The 24,556-nt window shown below is 37.6% G+C and overlaps 1 protein-coding gene across 5 annotated transcripts in view; it reads right to left on the bottom strand.

Annotated features, from left to right (window-relative positions):
- Positions 1 to 4,086: 4,086 nt before the first annotated feature.
- Positions 4,087 to 24,556, bottom strand: part of Abca9 (ATP binding cassette subfamily A member 9) — a 58,420-nt gene continuing 37,950 nt past the window's right edge. For all 5 annotated transcript variants that reach the window (XM_023563085.2, XM_013147621.3, XM_003465233.4 and 2 more), the window contains 14 exons: positions 21,029 to 21,148; positions 18,946 to 19,014; positions 17,773 to 17,864; positions 16,495 to 16,615; positions 15,653 to 15,770; positions 14,684 to 14,775; positions 12,182 to 12,342; positions 11,343 to 11,418; positions 11,177 to 11,271; positions 10,346 to 10,465; positions 10,054 to 10,194; positions 7,279 to 7,358; positions 5,109 to 5,164; positions 4,087 to 4,978 (listed from right to left, as the gene is read on the bottom strand). In XM_023563085.2, coding sequence (XP_023418853.1) covers positions 4,880 to 4,978; positions 5,109 to 5,164; positions 7,279 to 7,358; positions 10,054 to 10,194; positions 10,346 to 10,465; positions 11,177 to 11,271; positions 11,343 to 11,418; positions 12,182 to 12,342; positions 14,684 to 14,775; positions 15,653 to 15,770; positions 16,495 to 16,615; positions 17,773 to 17,864; positions 18,946 to 19,014; positions 21,029 to 21,148 — 1,440 coding nt within the window. In that variant the 3' untranslated portion in view covers positions 4,087 to 4,879. The remainder of the gene's footprint in view (positions 4,979 to 5,108; positions 5,165 to 7,278; positions 7,359 to 10,053; positions 10,195 to 10,345; positions 10,466 to 11,176; positions 11,272 to 11,342; positions 11,419 to 12,181; positions 12,343 to 14,683; positions 14,776 to 15,652; positions 15,771 to 16,494; positions 16,616 to 17,772; positions 17,865 to 18,945; positions 19,015 to 21,028; positions 21,149 to 24,556) is intronic.

The following is a 24,556-nucleotide window of genomic DNA, read 5'->3' as shown; positions in this document are numbered from 1 at the left end:
TCAAGGTAGTGATTTAAATGAACGATTTTATTTTAACTCTCTTGCCTTGAAATTTCCACAGATATAAAGCAAGAGAAAATTTATATGAGCACCTTAATGGGTAAGTTACTTTCTCTGGGGTAGACACTTAGGAGATGGTTATAGTACAGACTGGGAATGAAGATGCTATCAACAAGCAGAGTCAACACAGATAAACATGCAGGAAAATTGTGGTGGCCGCAGACAATATAATCTTTGAAAATGGGCACAATAGAAATAAGATGGGGCCAAATATTGCCAGCACATGTATTCTTGCTTTATTGGAATGAAGAGGAAGAGGAATGCTTTATTGGAGTAGGAGGGAAGCTTGAAATGAACAAGGATTAAACCCGAAGGAAGTCAGCATTAGGTAAAGAAGAGGCCAAGCTGTTCACAGCACAAAACAGCAACAAGATTTTATGACCTTACTGTGGTAGGAGAAGGCTCAGATGGAGCCACCATTCTAAAAGGTGTTTCCTCTTGTGACCACCCAGTGTTCACTGTGGTCACAATGAACTTGTTGTAAGGCTTGCAAGTTACTCGTCAGGCTTTTGTGCAAACCTTCTGGCTTTGTGGTTTGGTCCAGGCCTTACGATAGGGTTGAAGGTGCTTAAGCTATTGCACCTGCTGAAGAAGCACAAGGGATAGAAGGGAAAAAGAGGACAGGAGGGAAACTAAGACGCACCAGCTCCATTAGATAATAGGACAAGTTCATTCTGCAGTATAGTCATTTTTGAAATTTAAATCTATTTTTACTTTTTATTATTTTTTTTTTTATTTTGAAGGTAGTAAAATACAACAGAACAAGACAGAACAAAGCCAGTGGAGACAGTGCAGTGAAATTGGTACAGAACTTCACAGTAGGATACCAGGGTAACAGTAATAGGTACTGTAGAATATCTCATTATCTTCTCAATAGTTGTCCATTCAATCAGGTATAGCAAAATCAAACCAAAAATAGAACATTATAAAACCTATCAAAACAGAATATTGAATAGAGAAAAACAATTAATCAGAACAAAACAGTGGAAACAATATTTTCCTTCAAAGAGATGATAGAAGAATCACCCCCCCCCCCATATTTGCTATATTGCATATGGTCATCCTGCCAAGAGATGCTCAGACCTCAGGCTCCCAGTTGCTAATGGTGGGATGTTTGATTCTCAGCCCGTGCACCATAGGCTCATGGGAGACGCTGACTGGTTTTCTTCCTGGATCACCCACCGCTTGTTTGGGACATGGCTGTTTACCAGTAAGGTGGGTGGGTTGCTTTCTTCATTTTTATTGATATGTTTGCAGTACATACAGAATGACTACATTCATCATGGCGAGTTGGAACATAACACAACTTAGTTCTTTTTATTTCCCCTTCTGCTCTCCCCCGCCCCACTTCTCTAGATCCTCTATTTGCAAAAGATCCATCTCCCTCTTTCCTATTGTGTATCTTTTATTATGCCTTTAAGTTATTTTCATGCTTTTGTGTTTTTAATGTAAGAGAAAGTATGTGATATTTGCAGTGGTATATCTGATTTATTTCACTTAATATTATGGCCTCAAGGAGCACTATAGGGTGAAACATTTTTAAGTGATCAATAGATCTTCATGCAGAAGTAAGTAGAATTTGTCACAAGATGTTGATAGTTAACTGATTTGTTAATTTAAGTAAGTAAACCCTACTCAACTGTATCAGCATAGTTCTAGGCATGAAATCATCCCTGATATAACTCAATAATGGCATATAGTTTAATAAAGGGATTTAATGAAGACAGAACACCTTCTGTGGGTAGGCTTGTCATCTGAATGGAATGAAAGGGAAACAAAGGAAGAAGGCTGGCTTCTGTTTCTTTGGAGGAGCTCCAGTCTTTACCACCAGCTTGGGTGTTGTCTCCTGGCTTCCACTGCAGACCCTTCAGCCTCCTGATACAGATTTGCCCAGGACTCCACAGTGAGCTCCAGGCCTTCGACCTTCTACCGGATCCTTCATATCTCCATCACGCCGACAGCACTTTTCCACACCTGTCTCTGTGAGTGGCCATTATAAGCCTACCCTGCAAGCCCTTTTATTTATATATCTTGCATTAAATTTATTTCTGTAGTGATCACTGACTGATACACAAGGGCTAAGGTCCTAAAATGTAGACAGAGACATCAAACCTTTTTTCCCATTGGTAGTCACCAATATTTGCATAGGCTCATGTGAGAAGTCAGTGTTTCAGCAAAGCAATCTTTAGGGTCCCGAGAAATAATCTAGGCAACTGTTATCGACACCTATATATCACCTATATATACAATGAATGATCTTTACGTATAGTAAGAGCAAGTGAAGCCAGAGGATTTTAAAGGTTTTTTTTTTGGTGGTGGTGGGGTAACAGTTCACTTGTTTTGTTAAACATTTTGCTTCTGTGGTTCTATTATGGTCTCATGACAGTTTATGGAGCAATGTACAAGGGAAGAGAAGTAAAATATCGTGCTAGAAAAGGTAACAGTTTATGGTGTCCAGGGGTTGTTTTGCTGTCTTTCAGTCCCAGCCTGGTGTCTCTAAGTGTCTCATTGGGAATGGTCACCCTTGTAACACCGGGAACAGACAGCTTGGCTTAGCACAGTGATTCTGGTAATTGAATCAGCACCCTTCAGAAGAACCACTTCTTCCAGGGTTTTCATGTCACCTTTTTCTTGGCATCAACTACTGCGATAGTCAGTGCACTGCTGTCTGATGTAAAACACAGCAAATAGCCAACAATTGCAGTAGCTTCGTGACACCAAGTAGTTAATGACAGATCCATTTTTCTCCTTCTATTTGTTACCTCTCAACTAGGAGGACTCTCACATTCCTTCCCCTGTGCCTCTACCTCATCTTTAAAGACAGACAGAGCCTCAAATCCTTCTCTTACTTTGAATTTCCATGACTCCCCTTGCTATCCAGAGAAAACTCCATTTTTAAGTGACCAGGAAACTAAGTCACATCAGCTAATCTATCCAGGCCCACCCTAATAGCCTTCTCCATGTTCATACAAGGTGTTTCACACATCATAGCAGACATAGTCAGGGCAATAGCACATCATATCCACAGGATTCAGAGACTGGGGGTCCACAGACAGTGGATCATTTTAGAAATTCCGCCTTCCAAATAAATTAAAAGTAAAATAATTATTTCAATGTTATTATGAAGCTTCTACAAAATAGTCAATATAGATACAAAATCTAACAACAGTGTATTCTTAGTCTTCTTATAAGTTATTATAACATTGTCATTATTTTATTATGCTTCCCCAAGTGTCACATTTCTGGAATTCTGTGATCTAAATTTAAGATTTTAGTTCCTTTTAGGGATTGATAGAGATAGATACTTTTCTCACTCAAATTATTGGTGTCGCTTTGCTTTGATTTTGGCCTAAAGAATATGCCCACAGGGTGTCAAAATGATATACTGCACATTCCTTTGTCATCTCTCATATTATGGTGTATCTACACTTTGTCACTTTAAAAGAAAATTCTTCAGGGACAGAGATTTAGCTCAGTAGTGTAAAGACCTGCCTGGCCAGAGTGAGGTCGTGAGTTCAATCTCCAGTACCAAAAGAAAAAATTAAAAAGAAGAAAAGAAAAAAATAATCAAAAGAAAAAAAATCTTCACTAAAATGCTTCCCACTTGTAACAGAATTTTTATGGTACAACTGAACCAAGTCTTAGTAAGTTGTGATTTATTTAGGGGGAAATACTTTTGATACAATAATTGTACAATTTTGGCTTATTGTAAGGAACATTGATTCTAGTGTCAATATAAATAAAGTGAACTGTAGTTTTCAACAGATTCACATGCATCAACTAATTTCTAATTCATAAAAATCAAGAGTGTTGGTAGAGCTAGTGTTAATGTCCTTTCTTTAAAATAAGAAATCTGAGTCACTTTGTTAAACTTTCCCATGAGTAAATTGATGGCCATGTATTATTTTCATGTACTAAAAATATGAAAGAAAGATTAGAATAAGAGTAAAGATTTTTCCCATAACTGTCTTTGAATGTTCAGTTAGTAACAGTAAGAGTGGTAATAACAACAGAAATGCTACTAAATTGAATGTACAAGTTTATTTATTGATTTTAAAGTGTTACATGGTGACTAGTTTTATAGGCCATAATATAACTAGCTAGCTAGCTAGCTAGGTAGATAAATATGGTAAAATCAGACCAATGAAATAATGAATTTTTAGTGCTTTACATGAGTACAACATTCTCATATATATATGAGAATTTTGCATGTAAAAATTTATCATAATATATTTCATTAACTTGAATATTAGCTTGAATATTCAGATCCATATTGCAAGTATGCATCTTAACAGGATTTGAATTCATTTAGTCACAGTAGATAACAGAATTCTACAAACTAAAATTTGAAAATGATTTTAAATAAAGAACCAAGGAATTACGAACCTGTTACGGGAAGAAAATTACAAAAAGCAAAATATGTGCTATAGGGTAATATCTTTCCCATGATGTCAATATTATGTCTGATTTTGTTCCTCACCTAATCAAAAAGATAAGACATTATTCAATATTTTTACATTCATGGAAAGGAAAACAAGTCTTTGTACCCTTCTCAGACACGTAAACAAATCTATCACAAATGCTATTTTAAATTTAACCTGTGAAATAGGACGCACTCACTGGTAACTTGACTGGGGCGTATGGTCTAATCTCAGGCTTCATCATTGATGTTGCTAACTTTACCCACCAGTCTAGCTATACTGTTGAAAAAAATTATGACATGAGTTTCAAAAGTAATTTATACCATATGCGATAAGGCCTAGTAGCACTTTACAACACTGTCTCAAAAAACTTGAAGAGAAGCAGAACATCTGAAGCTCTAAGGCTCCTCCTGTGGGAGGAGTTTCCACTTTACAGAGGGATCCAGGTCCTCATCAAAATCGTCCAGCTCCTGCTCCTTGGAGAGCTCCAGGAAAACCTGTAATGGGAGAAAAAAACTTGAGAGGAAAGGGATGACAGGCTGCCTCCGACAGCTCCAAACATGTGCAAAAGATAGCCCACTTTGACATTTGAATTTCCTGGGTGATAGATCACTGAAATGGACCCACCTGCTCCAGGGTGGACTGCGAGAGGCTGTACTCCTCCAGGTCAAAGTCCTGTTTAACTGCGCAAAGATGAATATTCATTACCACACACACATACATAGACACACACACACACACACACACACACACACATATATATATATACACAAAGAGAGACATTTTTGAGAATTTTACTTTGCCATGGTTTAAAAAAAAACCCTTAAAAATAACGTTGAATAAAAAATAACCTTGAGTATAAACTATAAGGTAACAAATATTTCTGTACTAAATATGGGAATGCAAATGAACTAACAATAGTTCAGCAGGATGGAAATGCTGTCCCACTTTCTTAGAGTTTTGATGGAAGCACCAGAAGACTGGAAAAGACCATTAGAAGCTCCAGAACTTTCAAGGAGGTGTACTAAGGGACGGTTTCCACTGCTTTGGGAAACTGCTATGTGTGTGTCTATGCCTGCCCTTGTTCCTCCCAGAGGCTGGCTAGGAGATGTCTTCTACCAGATTCTACCAATGGAAAGCCTGGCAGGAGGGACAGGGGCCAATGGAGCTCAAGGCATTTATTCTTTCACTATCTCCCTGACACCAAGTGTATACCTGGACAGAAGGTCACTATTTGTGTCAAGGTGGCAAATTCTGCATGAGTCCATCCGCGGGTTCCACTCGCTGTTTCTGTACCTTCAAACCTAATGTAGTGATAGTTCTGTTGTTTCTAGCTATGAGATCTTGCATTGTAACTTCACTTTTACGCAGGAGACCCTGATGTCTGTCACATTACAGCTCTGACAGTCAACCTTTGCTGATAGTTATCACTTCTCCTTTTTCCTTTCATTCTGTGCTGAAGAGGCTCAGAACATCAGCCTATCAGTCAAGAAAGGAAAAGAGTAATAAGAGAGACACACTGAGCCAGGCCACCTTTCCAGCTGCGGATCTCCAAAGTGGAGGAAAGTTTGACCTGAGAGAGGCATGTAACACAAGTTTTGCTAGAGTTTGCACTGCGTAAATGCGATCAGGTGTGGAAGAAGGACCAGTGCACCCAGAAAAAGGAAGTGGCATAGGATGGGCATTTTGCTTCCATGGCATTGGGCTTAGTTCATACTATGAATGTACACATTGCAATGTATATAATGATGCCTAGTAACAGTTCGAGAAAAAAATGTAGCTCATGTTTCTGTTTGTGCATTTTTTTATGTTGTGTCATATTCATATAACAGAGTGAGAAATTATCATTAAAAATTTTTCCCCTCAAATGAAAACCTGAGTTGTAGTAAAGTAAGCAGATGAGCAATCTGGAACAGGAGAGAATATTTTGGAAAGCAAAAATATAAGGAGGCTTTTGAAGAAAGTTTCAATTGTATTCTAGGGAGCGGTCTTTCTCAATCTCCCTGATACTAATTCATTACAAACTACATGAGATACCACTGTGGAAATCCTTCCCACTGGAGTGACGCAAAGGTGACAATGAAGGGAAAATGATCAATATGGAAAACATGGCCTTGTGGTAGAAGCCTCTCTTTAGGATCCCGGAAGCCTGCGGTTTGTATGCTTTTGCAAACATATGTGAAGTCAGAAAGCATAGCTCAAGAAGAGCCGCGGGGGAAGAATGTGACTCATTAGGGCCTGTGCACCTGACATGACAGTCAAAAACCAAGCCCACTGAGATCAGTGCAGTGAGTGAAGATCAAATGCAAATGCCTAAAAAGAGTCACTGATTCACTTACTGCAAGACAGAAGAGCCATCTCATCAGTATAAGATGCTATCCAAGAATACCTTGAAACAAAAACAAATTTATACTTTTCTGTTTGCACAAATTTGTGGACTCTCCAGCTCTGAATGTCAAAGGTCTCTTTCCTCTAGAACTTTGCTGAGCCAGGGCAAAGTCTCTGACCCTCAGCTCTCATGGCAATTGGTTCAGGTCATTCTTGCCTGTGGGGATTGTAGGTGTCTAACATCATCTCTGGTCCCTATCCATTTCATGCCTGCTGGGCTCTGTCTCTATTCTTTAGTGGTGAGGATGGATTATTCCCATGATTTGTCAAATCATCCTTTTTTGAGAACCACTATGTTGAAAGTCTTATTTGTGGAAAAAAGAATCACAATTCTATGTTTATGAATTTTTTAATGTTGGTTTGGGTTTTTTCCTATTTCTTAGAGTCTGATCTCTAAACAATCACTTACCAATCTCTAACTTGGAGAAAGTCTGTGATAAAGGCTGTACATCTTCAATAGGTAGCTTATAGACCATCAGGGAGGAGTACCTGCAAAGGGAATAGGGAGGCTGAAGTCCAGGTTGGAGGTCACAGCTCTGCTGCTGAATGTCTTAAAAGGAGAATAATTTTTTTATGGAAAAAAGAACAAAATTTTAAGACAAAAGAGAAAAATAACAGTCATTAGTATGTTACATATTGTTTTCTTCAAAGTAGATACTCAAGAGTACAAGATATGGGCATAAAAAATTCTGCAAATGGTATTAGCACAAACATTCCTTTTCAATCAACTAAAAGAAACTAGTAGAATAACTTTCTTGTGGTTTTAGTCCCTTCCCTTCCTTCCTTTCCCCACCCTCCCTTTTGAACAGTTTTTTCCCCAGTATCCAGTGTATGCTTTGGACTTTATTTACTCTTTCAGTTTCCCATGTCAGGGGGATAATATGATGTTTACATTCAGATCTCTGATTTACTTCAGTTATGAGCATGATCTACAGTTGGGTCAGTTTATCTATAAAAGTCTCAAGTTTATTCTTCTTTATGGCTGAGTAGTACTCCGTTGTAGAAAAAGACCACATCTTTGTTTTTATTCATTCTTCACTTGATGGGCATTTGGGTTTTTTCCAAGATTTACCTTTTAAAGGTGTGTAGCTATAAACGTGGGTGCACATATTTCACTGTTGTATGTTTTTAATTCTTCTGGGAAGATACCCAGAAGAGGAATAGCTGGGTTGAATGGAACCTCTAATCCACTTCTTCGAGGAATTGCCATACTGATTTCCACAGTAAATGTACCAGTCTACACTCATACCAACAATGGAAAAGCATTTCTCTTTCCCCAAAGCCCTTCCAGCATTTGTTATTGGTTGATTTCTTGATGACAGCCATTCCTTCTGGAGTGAGATGGAATCTTAATGTTGCTTAATTTGCATCTTGCAATAATTCTGAACATGTTTTCATATATTTGCTGTTTGTATTTCTTCATCTCAAAAATGTGTATTCATCTCAGATGCCCAGTTTTGAATTGAGTCTTTGAATTTCGGGGATCTGATAGTTTTTAAATTCTTTATTTGGTCTAGATGTAAGACCTTTGTCTGAGGAACAACTAGATAAAACATTTTCCCACTCTATGAGTTGTCTTTTCACTCCATTGATGATTTATTTTATTGTGCAAAAGCTTTTTAACAAGATGAGATCCCATTGTTGACTCCCACTGTTGAATCTTTCCAGGTGATCTGGGTTTTGTTCATGAAGCCCCTACATACACTTAAGTCTTTAAGATTTCTACCTATTTCTCTTGCAGTAGCTTGACAATAATTTGTTTAAATATACACATATGTGTGGCCTTGGAGACAATCATAGTGGTATAAATACACTTTGATCAACTAGAGGTCAGTCTACTAAAGATTAGGAGACAGGGAAAGAAATCAACAGCAGTAAGGTTTAAGAAAGAAACTGTTATGGATTAAGAACTGGTGGTCAACTTAGTGCCAGCTGGATTATATCAGCATGGCACTGAGCGTAGATGCTCCACCTGAGGAAAGTTACCAGTGTAAATAGGTGGAGAAGGAGAAGGAGGGCGTTGATGGTATTAATGCATTATTGTTTTGTGGTATTGTGGGTTCTCCTACATGTTGCCGTTTGAGCCATTGGTTCTCCTGGAAAAGCTCTGGTTCTCACATCGAGCATTGCTTCCTGGCTCTGGAGGGGAAGACATGTGCTGCTTGGTCTCCAGGATGAACTCGTCACGCTGGCTTCCTGGCAGGTACCTGACTGTGTTTGTCGTCGGAGGAGCTCTGGGCCTTCTGTGTCGTTGAGGATGGCTGTGGTGCCTTTCAGGACAGCCCTGGTCTTTGTTGTGAGTGTGACTTCTCAGCTCTAGCGTAGAACCCTCAACAGCACAGTTCCTTCACCCCACTGGCATGGACTTTCTGGCTTCCACCACTGATCTTTGGGCCTTGCCAGCATGGATCCATAAGAGACTGGCATGAGTCCTTCTTGTGGGCTCTGGACCTTCAGTTGGACTCGTGGGAGGCATTGTCATGAGCTCTGGGTTTTCACCTGGACTCATGTGGGACATTGCTGTGGGATTTAGGCCCTTTGACTAAATGTTCTATGTCTTTGGCACTGTAGATAGATTTCCTGCAGTTTCTTGTGTTAACTTCCGGAGTTTATAAAATATTATAAACTCCATGTCCTGATTCTAATCGTTCTCCGCACAACTCCTGACTACAACAGAAGGAAAGAAGATTACTTTTCCATGAGTACTTTAACGTGAAGAAAAGAACATATAGGTAAAAATTACTTAACCTACTGCCCTACCTGAGCCTCAACTGCTGTTACTGGTGAAGATGCAGTTTCTGAGAGACACAACACACTGCACTTTGATGCAGTTTCTGTGGTACAGGCTTTATACAGGGAATCTCCACTAACGGGATTGTTTTGCAATCTAGAAAGCCACTGAGGTGACATAAGCCAACACACACACTAGGCCCCGGCCCGTCACGTCACTGAGTTCTCACGAATGCTCCTTCCCTTGTAAGACAGTGCTCAGTCTCCGAGGCAGCACTTTGCCATCTCATTCTTCTCCCATCATAGCCTCTGGAATGAAACCTTTCTCTAGTTATTCGAGCACAAAAATAAAAAAAAAGCAAACAGAAAAAGGAATGGAGGAAAAAGCTTTTATTCCTCATCACTAAAACCGAAAGTCAAACGAAGACCAAGAAGAAGCAGCAGGTGCATTTACCTTTCCTGCCGAGCAGCCTGGGGGAAGAGCCTCAGGATCTCTGCGTGGAGAGGTTGCACCTGCGCCAGGCTCCTCACCTTCATCTCCAGCAGGTAGTCCTTGCCGAATTTGCTCTTTAGGTGTTGGATAGAACCAATACACCTGGAAGTCAGAAGTGGCGGTGAAGCAAGAGAGGATACCTTGGCCAGTGCTGTCCAGGTCAAGGCTGCAGCCCCCAAAGCCAGAAATAGCCTCTCCACAGAGGAGATACCCTGTGACCTGTGGGTCCAGGGCTGGACTGAGGAGCACTCACCTCAGCCTTCCGGAGACCATGATGGCTAGGCGGTCACACACAGCCTCAGCCTCTGCCATATAATGCGTTGTCAGGAGGGCACCCCTGTCCATGTGCCTAAAGGTGGCCCGGATTGCCTGCCTAGAATTAGGTTGAAGGAAAATAAACATAAGTACTGTCCAAGGAAATGTGGAAATTTAAAAAAAGAAATTTCCCTCCTCGCAAATATGGAACAATTAGTGAATTGGGACTGGACCCCAATCAGAATGTGGCGGGGGTAATAAGCAGGGAAATAACCAAATTGCTGCTTATAATTTGACCATAGGTTTGGGTTGAACATATAATATAGCAAATTGAGTAAAAGTTACTTAGCAATTGTACAAGTTTCAAGAGTGTTTATCAGTAGATGGACAGAACACAGAAAGCAGAACTTACTAAAATGTAGGATAATCACAACTTGTACTGTGAAGGTAAAAAATAGCAGAAATTTCCTAAAATAATTAATGAATATGTATTGAGAATTTGGACTGTTTCTTTTATTCTCCACAGAAATGTATGTTAGATAATGTTGCAGAAAGAACTAACATTTAGCAATTGATTGATTTTAATATGCCCCATTCACACCCAGAAGACTTAACAAAGAAAATAAAATTCTTAGAATGGATAGTTAATCGAAGGAGTACACCTTTTTCTCCTTAACAAAAACTGGTGGTAGGGTTATTTTCCCCTTAAAGTTACTTTTTCTTATAGTGGATGAGGGGCTTATGCTTTTTCAGTAAACAGTGACTTTGAAGGCATTTATTTGTTACAGGGGTCATTAGTCCACACGGGACTACACATGTATCTCCTCACCAAATCTGCTGCTGGCCCTCGGGGTCCATCCCGGTGGATGGCTCATCCAGGAGCACCACCGACGGGCTCCCCAGGATGCTTAGTGCAAAGCACAGCTGGAAGGAAAGAGACAGGCTGTCAGCACCGGGGCTGTGGGTACCAAGAGCGACACCAAACCTTCACATACCTTTCTCTTTATTCCTTCTGACAGCGTTTTCACTGGGGTCTTCAGATGGTCCTGCAGCTTGAGGGCTTCCACCAACCTAAAGGAGGCGGTGTGAGTTATTCAGGAACAACGGGCATTGGCTATAAAAGAACAAGCAACTCAAGATGGTACAGTAGAGAAAATAAGAGTTACTAGGGGAGCCATAACTGTGAAGCCATTGAGAATGTGCTGTGGTTTAATTGTAGTTTGCCTCCTAGAGGGTCATGCATTGGGACATTGGTGATGTGGTGACCTTAGGAGGTGATATGAACCTTTAAAGCCTAGTGGGAGGTCCTGAGGTTGTCTACGTCATTGGGTGTGCCTTAAGAAGGGATGGTGGGATCCCCATCTGTCTCTGGTTTCCTGTCTTATTCCTACTCCCACGTACTTCCTCTGTGATGATGTCAGGGCTGGGTCCCCATCAGAGGCTGAACCAAGGAGGCCACCCAATCTTGTAATATCACCTTTCAGACCATGAGGCAAACTTCTCTTCTTCATGAATAATTAGCCTTAAAAATTTCATTATGGTAACACAGCATGGACTAATATAGACACTTTATGAATCTGTCTTGGATATCACTCTCGTATTTTCAATAGCTTCTCCCTACATTGAGAATAATCTACAAACTTTTTTTTCCTGCAAGCTTGGAGCTACAGAAAATAATATTGAACTGGGTACTAGATGGCCACAGTACTTTTCTTACAAGCAAGGTATCCTTTATTAGAAAGCCTTTTCTTGAACTTTGTGTTCTTAAATTTTGTTTGAAATTCCATTAACATCATATCTCCCAAGACAGATTGCATGTGGGTCACTCACGTACTGGGCAGTGGTGACCATGGCGTCCCTTTTCTTCAGCCCCTTCACAGACATGTATACCTCCAGGTGTTGCTTCACAGTCAGGTTGGGCCACAGCACATCCTCCTGAGGACAGTACCCCAGGAACCCCAGATCGTCCCCTTCGCTGTTCCTTTTCAAAATCACCTAGACAAAATAAGTTCATTCTCCAGTTCTGTTCAGAGTTGTGCATGTATGCACATGTGAGTGTATACATCAGAGAGTTCTCTTTAGGTACTTACATGAATGCTAAGGATATATAAGTACATAAGTACAAAAGTTAAAAAGCTACCGAATATAGTTCTTGAAAAATGGAAAAACACTCAGCAATTTAAAAGCCAGTATTCCATATTCTTATATTCTTCCATTATAGTTTAGATTTAATTACCAATTCCATTACTAAGGTTGAATTCAGGGTGGCTTATTTGGTTGTTCATCACCTGAATTTATTTACTGATCCCAAAATTCAAAAGAATAGAAGATGAATTCTGATTCTCCAATCATAAATAGTTATAATTATAGGATCTGATTCACAATGAGGCAGTGATTCTTAGTCAGGGACAGTCCTCTTCCCAGAGTACGTTTATCAATGTCTGTATCTGTGTTTCACTGTCACAATTTGTATGTATAACTGTGGTGGGATGGGTACCATGGGCATCTAGTGGGTTGAGGCCAGGAACACTGCTAAGTATCCTATTACAAGTGAAAATTATCCAGCCCAAAGGTCATTAATTTCAAGGTTGAAAAATTCTGAGCTAAAATGATATATGAAAAATCTTTAGTGCTGTGTTAAAAAGGAACTCAGTTGATTTATGCCAGCATTTTCATTTTTTATGAGCCAGGCTCTGTGCTATCCAATAACTTGAATAGCTAATGTGTCCTCAGTGCTTGCCATATGCCAGAATCTGAGCGTTTTATATATTTTGAACTATATTGTCTTTACAGAAACCCTATATGTGTCCTGTGTTAACTTTATCATTCCTGTTTAACAGATGAGATAACTCACCCACACATGGATTAAGAAATTTTCAGATAATATGGTAACTGAAATTGTTATCAACCTCCAGGACTCATGCCCTTAACCTCCATGCTATATTGTCCCTTCCTAGTATGAGGCAGAAAAAAAAGTTGTTTGCCTCATAGAACTTTCATTCTAGAGAGAGACCCAGAGAATTAACAAGTAAATACATAAGTGGACTAATTAGGGCCTCTTCTTAATCCTTTCAAGGAAGGAAATATGCCTAATAATAATATGGAGGGTTTAATGTAGTAAATAGTGCAGGCAGGAAGAGGTCTTTTGGGGAGGTAGATGTTCAAGAGATAAATAAGCGTGTCAAGAGCTGAGCACAGGGCACAGGAGTAGATCAAACCCAAGGATACCCCAGTCAGAAGGTGACTGAAGGTCAGTCTGGCAAGACGCAGAGGATGTGAAAGGCTGTCAGCAGAGCCCGTGTCATGCCAAGCCATGGTCAAAATTTTGGATCAATTTTAGGTCAGAGATTATAATCTGGAGCAATCTGGATCTCTGGAAGGTCATCATTGTTTAAGGACTGCTCAAACTGCCGTGTGAGGCAAAAATGGAAAGGGAAAGGCAATTTAGAGAATGCTTGTAACAATCAGCACCATATTGCAACTTCCCTTCCAAACGTCGCCTGTGGCTTGGACCTCGTGTCAAGTGTCAGAAGCCATTTTCCCTGTGAAGCTGTACTTCTTTGGCCTCCCACCCTCGTTTTACCCAAATTGGTTTAGACAAGTAAAATCCATATATTATTCTGTGTTTGTTTTGGAATTTTGATAATTATTAAAGTTTTTCTTACTTTTGTCTATGTTCTTAATAGATACTGGGCCTTTTAACCCCAGACCAACATAATCATTGTGCTTCAAGAAACTTCAGCAGACTCACAGTAATATCTTCTGTTAGAACCTTCTCTCCTCTTTCTGGTCACATCCTTACATCTGCTGGGCCAGGATGTGCCCCAACAGCTACCAGAAAGTCTGCTTCATATGCACTTTTAAAGACTTACGCAGTTCTTCTTGCTAATGAACTCATTGTTACAAAACGTCTCACAGAATCTTTAATTATAGCATATAAACAGAAAGATTATTAAATATGAAGATTCATTACTATAACCACATGGCCAGGCCTTATTCTTACAGTAGTTTCTGGTATGATGCTGCAGTAGATAATTAAATTTAACAAGTTCTTGGAATAGATAATTCAGCAAAGCAAAGATGTCTGATCTCAGTGGTCTGTATTTCCCTTTAATAGCTCTGTCTTTTTTCACTCAGTATAAAAAACAATAGTCTTTCTCATCAGTCAAGTATTTTTGGAAAATTAAGGGGAAAATTTTTTTTATCAATTCTTTTCCTTCAATGCATAAGTCACACAAATCACTCACAGACTATCCGATTGGTTTATAATTGCCGTCAGTATTTATTGGTCATTCAAGGAAGCATCAATGACCATATTCATGGGTGTTTTACTGACCTGTCCTGCATTTGGTCTTATGTCTCCAGTTATCATTTTAATCACTGTACTTTTGCCAGCTCCATTGTGTCCCAACAACCCTACAACTTCACCTGAAAGAAATACAAATGCTCAGAAATACACAGATAATTATATCAAAAATATAAACAAGCCGAGCATAATGCCACATTTAAAAATGGCTGGGAATGTAGCTTATTTTGAAGGTCCTGAGTTCAATCTCTAATAACATAATCTATGAGTCAATCAACAGCAAATATCATTTGTGGACTCTAACTGTTGAGCACTATGTGAAATGTGTTATATGTATCATTTCACTTATTCTCCCCTCCACACACACACAACTACTGTTTTTTACGTAGTTCATATTTTCTTTCTCAGATGAGGAAACTGAGACTTAAACAGCATGAATAACTTGCGTAAGTTCATACAGTATTTAAGAGACTAAGCTAAAATTCAAAACAAAATTTGATTCCGAAGCTTGTACTTAACCATAACATTAACATGATATTTTTAGAAATGAAAAATGTGTTACTTTGCCTAGTCAGTTCCCTTAGGTCATGAAATTACATCACTTTAAAGTCTTTACAGTGTAATTCAGTGGTAGAGTACTTCCCTAACATGTGAGGTTCTGAGTTCAATCCCCAGCACCATAAAAATGTCAAGATTAATGTAGATTTTTAAAATATATATAAAACCTATGTTATTGTTTTTAACAGAAAAGCTGTCTGTTTGTTGTTATTGTTCTGCTTGTTTGTTTTAACAGAACAGACACAGTATCTTCCTGAGCAAAGAAAACCTGTAAGTGTAACTGTAGTTTGTCAGCAGGACGGAGCAACCATGTACAGTGAAGAGCTGGCTTCCTTTCCTGTCATCATTAGCTACCTCCAGATTTGGATACTGTTCTTGCCTTAGAAAGAACGAATCTTTAGAGATCCAGATTGGTTTAATAGCAGGATTGTTGTTGCCAACCTTTTTTAACACAGAAAGAGACGTTTCTTGTGGCAATTTTTTTCTTCCTTCTGGAAAAGCAATTTTTCTTTTTGCCTGCATATTCCTTCCGGAGACAGCTGGCAGTGATAACTGGTTTCTGTAAAGTCAAGCCAATAGCAGTGGGGCATTATTTTCTCTGTACATTAAGACTATTCCATGCTCCTTTCCAGAAAATGTGTCCTTATACAAGATCAGGAAGCAAACCGATCCTTCCCCTAGAAATTGCTGTTGTCAAGTGAATTCTCTCAAGTTTATATTCCTGTAGGAAAAGGGTATTTGCACCATATTTATGTGATTTTTGCTTCTTCTTCAGAGAGAAGGAATAAGAGCATTCACTAAATCAATAGATTTAAGGTACTTACTCTTGGGGCTGGGGATTTAGTTCAGCCGGCATTAGCGCCTGCCTTGCAAGTGTGTGGTAGTGAGTTCCATCCCTGGTGTCAATTTAAAAAAAAAAATTTACTCTCATACATACATATGCGTATAAGCACATGTACAGCTCAGATAAGCTGTCTCTTCGTAATTTCTTGTAGTAAGCTTTATAGAGTTGTAAAACTCACAAAATCTTACTTAAGTTTGATAACATTTAGCTGTATTTCTCAACATTATGAATTTGAAAAATAAATTAACAAATTAATCTCAGTGTGTGTTTATGTTTCCCCTACTCTCTTAGCTCTGTGGGCCCTGAATACCTTCTGAAGTCCAATGAGCTTTAAAGGGTAAAAGAACCTCAAGTGCTTTTCAAAAATTACAATTGTAAAGTCGCTCACTTTATCCAACAGGTAAAATGGTTTGATGAAGAATCTTTTTGTAGCTTTTACCTCTTCTTCATCCAGGGACGTCACAGCATTTGTTGTTCTTATTCTTTCCATTCGAACATCTTCATCTTCTCCTTCAGGTTCTTCTGGGTTTGGGAAAACATCACTGCTTCTTGGAGAAATTCTAAAATCCAAATGGCATAAGAGTGACAGGTTTCCAGTTGAAAAGCTTTGCAAAAGTAATGAATTCTCTGTGTACTACAATCAATCATTTGGCTAGATTAACAAGGAGCACAACAGAATTTTCATTCTTAAGCTCTCTGTTCTTTGCCTTAAAAATAGCCTAATTACTATCAAAGAATCAAGTGGTGTTGCGCATATCATCTTGGATTTTTACCTATGTTTCATTGTCCTTGATGGTTATGACTACTTTTTTCCCCCACATAATGAATTAGCACACCCTCTCCTACAAAATAATTTTGAGATAAGGTTTCATGAGAATGGTGGGTCAAAACACTTGGAGTCAGGGATGGCCCCGGAAACCTTAGGACATCTAATTATCATTTCAATGTTTGCTCAGATATGAACAGGATCATTTCTTGGGAATTTGTGTCAGAATCACACTTCTCTCACTAATTCTAATTTTTAGTCATCCTCCCCTACCCCACCATTGAGTCCTGCTAGTGCCTACATCTCTCCATTGAGCCACCACAAATAAATGTAATCATTTGGTTTTTTAAAACATGGCTTCATGTTTTAGTTTACCATCAACATTAGATTTGAGCCCGATATTCATTTTGGGTGGTGGGCTAAGTGTCCAAGGCATACATGGTTTGATTTTGTATTGTGTGACTTGTTAAAACCTTGTTACTCTTTCCTGTTCCAATACTCTGATATCTAGCTTGTGATTCACTTTATTATCCTACAACGTACACCTTCAAGTTCATTTCAGCGGCCTCCTCTCACTGACAGGAAGAAGGTTTATATCACAACCTTTGTCTTAACTGTTCACACTGTGCTTTTATTCTGGATTGGTTACACTTGTATCATTGCTTGTCTGAACTTGCTCATTATTTTAAAGATTCTACCCTTTACACATGACTCTTCTCACCATAAAATCACAGTTTGCTTTGATTTTTCAGTCTGTTATCTGTGCTAATATGATCTCTCACTAGATTTTTATATATACAATCATTATAATTCATGTTGCATTTACTGAGTTTACAAATTCTCTTAAAATAATCTTGAACAGGTGATGGTTTAAAAAAATTAAAATTAATGTAGAGATGTTTAAATTCTTTAAAGAGTGAATATTAAAATAAAACATTGATTTTTATCAACCTGAATACAGGGTCCTTTCGCAACAATTTCTTCCTAAAGTGTCCTTCCAGACATCGCAGAACAAAAAGGAAAATGAAAAACTGGAGGTAAGGCTAAAGGAAAAGAATGTCAATCAAAATTAACAACATCACAAAAACAACTATTTCAATACTGGAACTGTTACAGGAGCTGGATGATTTGTTACAACTGTAACCATACATAAAATTGTAACAGAAAATGCCCCCCACCCCACCCGAGCCAGTATACCTCAGTTTCTTAATTGCTCAGATAATAGGTCCTTTTGCAGTTGCAGTTGCTTGTGTACCTTAGAAATACTTAGTCCCTAGGATACCCATTGTAAAAACCAATCAAGGACAACCAGGTGCCTTTGTACTTCCTCTGGCAGACCCTATAAAAACTTCCCTCCCTGAGCTTTTAGGGGCTGATACTTTGGGAATGATCCTGATCAGTGCCCGCTGATGTAAAATAAATCTGCCTCCAAATCCTGGGTATTACTTCAATGTTTCTGCTTGCCATTGCAAAACTACACTTCATAACATCTCCCACAGCACAAAGCAATCTACTTAATATTGTATGAAACTCTCAAAGTTATTCTCTCTGCTATTTAGCGAGGCCAATGAATGGATTAAAAAGGTGTGTTTTTTAAATGTATAATGGAGTGCTACCCTACTGCTAAATAGAAGGACCTTGAGATCATACCCATAAGTGAAGTAAATTGGACACACATGTATAAATAATTGCATTGTCTTACTGGTACAAGAAACAAAGTGTAAATAAGAACTAAACTGTACAAGAGTTACAGTAAAATGGGAAGGAACTGAAGAAAAGGGGAACTAAGGAGGAAAGAGGAGGAAAAGAAAGAAGGGAATAGAAAAAATGAGACAAGAATGATAAAACTGAAACAAAGCTTTGTAAATAAGGAGAAGAGGGGTTCAAGGGAGGGAAGGAAGGTATATTACATACAGATACAAATTCCCTATGATGAATGTGATCATTGTATATCTCTACATTGTATCAATAAATTTAATTAAATTTTTAAAAAGTCATTTCATGGATGTGTTTTACTTTGTATGCTAGAAATGTCATTTTTAATTTGACACAATTCAGAGAACGGAAACCATACAAAGGCTGTGTCCCCTCATGCATAACATTGAAAAGAAAATATCTTCTTACTATTAGCAATGCCAGAAATACAATTTGAGATTCAGAAGCTCCTAAGTAATCCACGGAGTCATAAGAAATCTGTAAAACAGAAGAAAGCTTTTTATATAGACCTTCCCTTTAAACGGCCCTGCCACCATTTTAACATTTATCAGGTAAAGTCAATTTCTGGCTGTGCAATGTGTCTTCTTTTCTTTCAAGGCATCTCTGTCATCTTGTCAACACACTAGAGGTGCTGTTACATGTAATACCATAAACTGGCAGGATTCTGGGGAATGTTGCCAAGACCCACTGAAGCCATGGGCAACGCTGTCTTAAAACAAACCCTCTCCTTCAATTTCTGTCTTTTTCCTCCTGTTTGTGCTCTTCTATATTCTTCCATAAAAAACCCTGTAATCATATTTTTTATTGTTCTCCTACATCTGCTTTTTAGAACAATCAGAACAATCCTTTGAACCAAATCCATCACCAACAATTTCAAAGACGTGTATAAATGTATCTTTTTAACACTCTCCATGAAAGGATATTTTATTTCATTATGAGTAAAAGGTAAAGGAGTCAACTGTATTTATTGATCTGTATTCACCAAGACTTTTTTCTGAGAAAAATGTAGATCTCTTGCAATAAATTTCTAAGCATTACAGTCATGCATCATCTACAACAGATTTTTTCACATTGGTTGTGACTGTAATATCATTTCAATTGATCTTTTTGTCTTGCACAGATGACCACTCTCTGTAAAGCTATCCCATTCTAAAATGAGTTTAGTGCTTCCTGATTTCTGCCCTATCCACCATCAAATTTTATTTTTCCAGCTTTTTGAGATTCTAGAATCTTTACTCCAAAATTTGAAATTGGTGAACCTCCACTCCACAAAACTTTTGCCACTGTCCATCACCCCTTAACTTATATATTTCCTGGTTCAGAGTTGTTCAAGTCCTCCTTGTGTAGAACTATACCTTCTATCCTTTTCTTTGTCAGACTCACCTGGCAACTTTTCATCCCTGATTGAACCAAACTCTGTACTTGCCATAAACTGTCTTACAAGTATAAGATAAACTCAGCATTTGGCTGACCTTTCTTGAAGAGTAGACTGTCTTTTAGTAGATCAATCCTACTGACTTTGAACCCTTAAATATTTTTTCATGTCCTTTCTTTTATGGTCAAACTCACAAATTCTTTTTGACTACCTTACTCTTGTATGATGACTATTTACCTAATAAAGGCATATCTAGCTCATCTTTCCACCAGCAAAGCCACTAAGCAACTTATCTCTGTATTATATACTCTGACAATGACCTTGTTAAATAGATGGAGCATTTCTGGTTTTTAGTGGAGCAATCCTTTACTTGTGTGCACTTCACTGTATATCTGACTGTCTCCTTGACGTTTTCCTTCGAGTGTCTGTGAGGAACGATAAAACTAACATACCCAAATCTTAGCAGAAAAGCACCTCTCACTAAGTGTCCTGGTTTATGTTGGTGGCCCTCAAGCCTCATGCATTTGCATTGTGCATTTGTAATTGGTTCATTGTCTAGTGCTTGGATTGATGGTGTCGGTTCTACACACATCTAGGGGTGGAGCCAAGATGTGATATAATGGCAGGAAGAAGGTGTGTCATTCTCTCTCTCTCTTGCCAGTTTCTGCCTTGCTGCAGCCCCATCATGCTACCCATGAAATGCAGCCCCATCATGCTACTCTGCCTTGGAGCCAACTAGTATGGACTGAAACCTCCAAAAGCTGTAAGAAATAAACCTTTCCGGTCGAAATTTGGGCATCAGGTGTTTTGTCTCAGCGACGAGTAAATCTCAGCGACGAGTAAAAAGTAACTAAGACACTAGGGTTCCCAGAGTGAGAGTTATCATATCTATAAAATATCCCATGCCTAGTATTGCCTTTGACCTTCATGAAACAAAGCCCAGTTTCCTACTGACCAAGAGCATGTCCCTTGTGTATGGTAAGACAATTGACTTTCTGAAAACAAACACTTCAGACTTTGTATGGCTAAGGACTCTGCTCATATTTTTGCAATATCTAAGGCTTTCTCTTCTGGTAATACATTTTATGATGTAAGGCTAGGACTGGATTTACTTACCTCAGAAAAAATGGATAGAGAGCCAATCAGTGTGAAGGGTGGTACTAATATGGTGCAGAATAGTATCCCCAGAAATGTGTATTCGCTTACATCAGCAGCCACTATTGTGAAGATAGTGACCTAAAACAAAAGCACATGACAGTGTCATCGAAGTTTAACAAGACCATAAACTTAAGTAAAATGAGTCAGATAAAAAAGCTAATTATCAGATTATTTCTCTTGTGAGGGGCAAAATGGAAACTAAGATTTTGTAAATAGGAAAGAGTGTAAGGGCTGAAGGGAGGGAAGGAGAATGGGATAAAAGAATTCAGATGCATTATGTATAAGTACAAATTCCCCATGATCATTATGAATGATAAATATGTACTAATAGAAATAGTTAATTAAAAAACCAATCTGAATTGTAGGCTATTTTCAAAGAGGATAATAATTCACCCCACTAATGTTCTTATTTTCAATTACCATAATAATTACCATTTTCAATTACTTTTTTGTGACACAGACACAGGTTACTCTTCTATTAGAATGGGTATTAATTTTTGATAGAAATAACACTACTTTCAAACTCTATGCATATACAAATCAGCTGAAGTTCTTCTTAAAATTCAGATTTTGATGAAAGAGTTAATATACTATTCCTGCATTTTTCACAGGAAAATGTATCATAGATATCCTTTTAGGTGAAACACATCAGCTATTCCTTTCCATAAGTGCATATTTCCCTGAATGGATATCCAAGAATTGACAATTTTATCTTCAGAAAATGTGTTACTTACAAATTCTCTGGCCTATTAAGGATAGTCTACATTAATCCTTCTATATTGATACTTGTAGTTTTGTAGGAAGAATTCTTAAAAAGTATAATTGCAGGTTAAGATTTATGAAAATTTACAATTCAATGGTCACTAACACTTTTCAAAAGGATGGTGACAGTCTGTATCTCTGAAAGCCCTGAATTAGACTATACATCACTAAAAAGACAGAATCTTATTATTGTAGTTATTCTTTTCCTATTGCTGACATGATGTGAATAATTTCTAACTACTATGTAATATGATATTTGTCATTGGTTTTTGGTAGTCTGTCCTTGTGTTTATGTTTTCTTTTTGTTGGGCACTTTTTAAGAAATTGTATGATGTTTCTTCAACTCCTGGTTTTCCTTGAATATAACTACTAATACTGAATAATTGTAACCTGAACTCAGTCAGACTACACTGTCTTTATTACTATCCTGTTAACTTCTAAGTTTGTTTTGCTATTTTTTAAATTAGAGTTGTTCTTAATTGTTCTAAGCAAACTTATCAATGTTCCTCTTTCTTGGGTGTTGCTGATAAAATTATCCGTGTTTTATAAAAGAAAATATTCAACTTTGTGGATGCTTTTTATTCAAATATGTTCCAAGTATGCTTCCCATAATTATTTAAACATAAATATTTAACTAATTTAGTGGCCACTGATGGTACTTTTATAGCAATTTTTCTTTTCCTGAATTCATGTTTTATTTTTTAATTGAGATAATTTTAACCTGAAATTATATATATTTGATATGGGTATGATTTGTTCCTGAATAACTTTGCTTTTCTTTCCTTTAGTAGACTATTTCTAGAGCAATTTTGGCTACAGCATACAATTGAGAAGGTGTAGTAGAGATTTCTCATTTAAACTGTAACCCCATGTGTGTGTCTCTCTTATGATCAACATCTCCCATTACAATGGTACAGTGGTTACACTTCATGAATCTGTACTGTCACATCAGCATAATTCAGAGCTCACATTTTACACTAAATTTTGCTCTTAGTTTTATATATTCTGTGGATTTGGACAAATTTGCAATGGTATGCATACAGTATCAGATATGATGTTATACTGTCATAAAGAGTGGTAATTTGACTAAATGAAAATACACTTGCTACCTGTTCATACTTCCCCTTAACTCTCAGCAATCTCTGATTTCCTAGCTCCACAGTTTTGTCATTTCCAAAGTGTAATGTGAATGGAATTACATAGTATCTACTATTTTCAAATCCATATCTAGTGATATGCATTCAATTTTCTTCTGCGTCTTTTCATGGCTTGTTAGCACATTTCTTTTTTGGCACTAAGTGGTATCCTACTGTGTGTATGTAACACAGTTTATCCATCCACCATTCTGGAATACTGGTTGAAATAACAGTGGTATAAACATCCGCGTATGTTGTGCAGGTTTTTGTGTGGCCTAAGGATTTTATTTCAAAAAGCACATTTAATAGTTCATTCTTTGAGATCACATTGAGTAGGTCAAATCTTTCCTAGAGTTATGAGTTGGGTATATAAAATTTGGGGGAAAATAAATTTCATTTACGTTTCATCAAAAGTATGAAAACTGAAAAAAGATTTATGGGAAATAAATTTGGAGGTAGCTTGAATTTTGCTTTTGTATAGTTGATTTCTATATACTTCTTGGGTGCTTTTTCTTTGAGGATTCATACACTAAAGAGTTTTGATCATTTCATAGTAATTCTTTCTTAGTTTAGAGGGTATTTTCTCATTTTATAACCATATGTTATAAAAGGAGGTTATTTTATAAAGTCTCTATAAAGTAATCAAAATGATCTCCTAGTAATTGAATTTAATTGAAAAGCACAATTTACATTCATATGGAGATGAACTTCCTTTCCTTCCACAATCTAGAAAACTGTTTTCTTTACTTTTTAAAAATAATTTGTGTATCCTCATGCATTTTATTTTTATTTTCTTCCAAAAGGCAAATATGGGACATTCTTCTCATCATCCCCTAGATTTTCTTTCCCTTTCTGGCAGTATAGACAATTTGGAAAGCTAGTTGGTACAACTTATTGAACTGATAATTCCACTATTATGTTTATATCTCAAATTACTTATACACACGAGCCAGAAGAAATACAAAAAAGCTCACAACAGAGTTTTTCCTAACAATCTAACACAAATAACTTGAATGTTCATCAGTAGATAGATAAATAATAATGTATCTAATAGAATCCTGCAGCAATAGAAAGAAGTGAACAATTTCGGTAACTATCAGACACAATAGCATTCGACTCTCAAATATATTGTCAATTAAGTGTACACAATGAGCAATGCATTCTGGGTGATTCTATTTTGTTAATTTCATAACTGGTTAATTTATATTATTATAACTAAAGATAATGATTTTCTATAAGGAGGGAGTAACATTTGAATGAGGGAAGAGCTAGCCCCTTAGTAATAATACTTCTTGATGTGTGGTGGAAGTGCTTATATTAACTTTTTATTGTGCTTAAAATACTGTACTTTCTGAATGTAAATTATGCTTTTCAATTAAAATGAATCTTTGTAGAGAAGAATTTGTGGGATACAAAAGTAGAAACAGAGAGACAGTTATAGATCTGTTGCAAGACTTCAGGTGAGACATAGAGTACAGATGTTCATAAGATAGATGCAGCAGTGGTGGTGGAAGGAACACCAAGCAAGTGAGGATGACTCTGAGTCTGAAGGACATGCACATGGATTGAATATGAGCAGAGAAAAAGA

Source organism: Cavia porcellus, unplaced genomic scaffold (genome assembly GCF_034190915.1).
Source record: "Cavia porcellus strain 051 isolate PalLab524CR breed Dunkin Hartley unplaced genomic scaffold, mCavPor4.1 scaffold_32, whole genome shotgun sequence".
In the NCBI taxonomy this organism is placed as follows: Eukaryota; Metazoa; Chordata; class Mammalia; order Rodentia; family Caviidae; genus Cavia; species Cavia porcellus.
The sequence above is the reverse complement of the archived record's forward strand: the minus strand, read 5'-3'. Positions and strand labels throughout refer to the sequence as shown.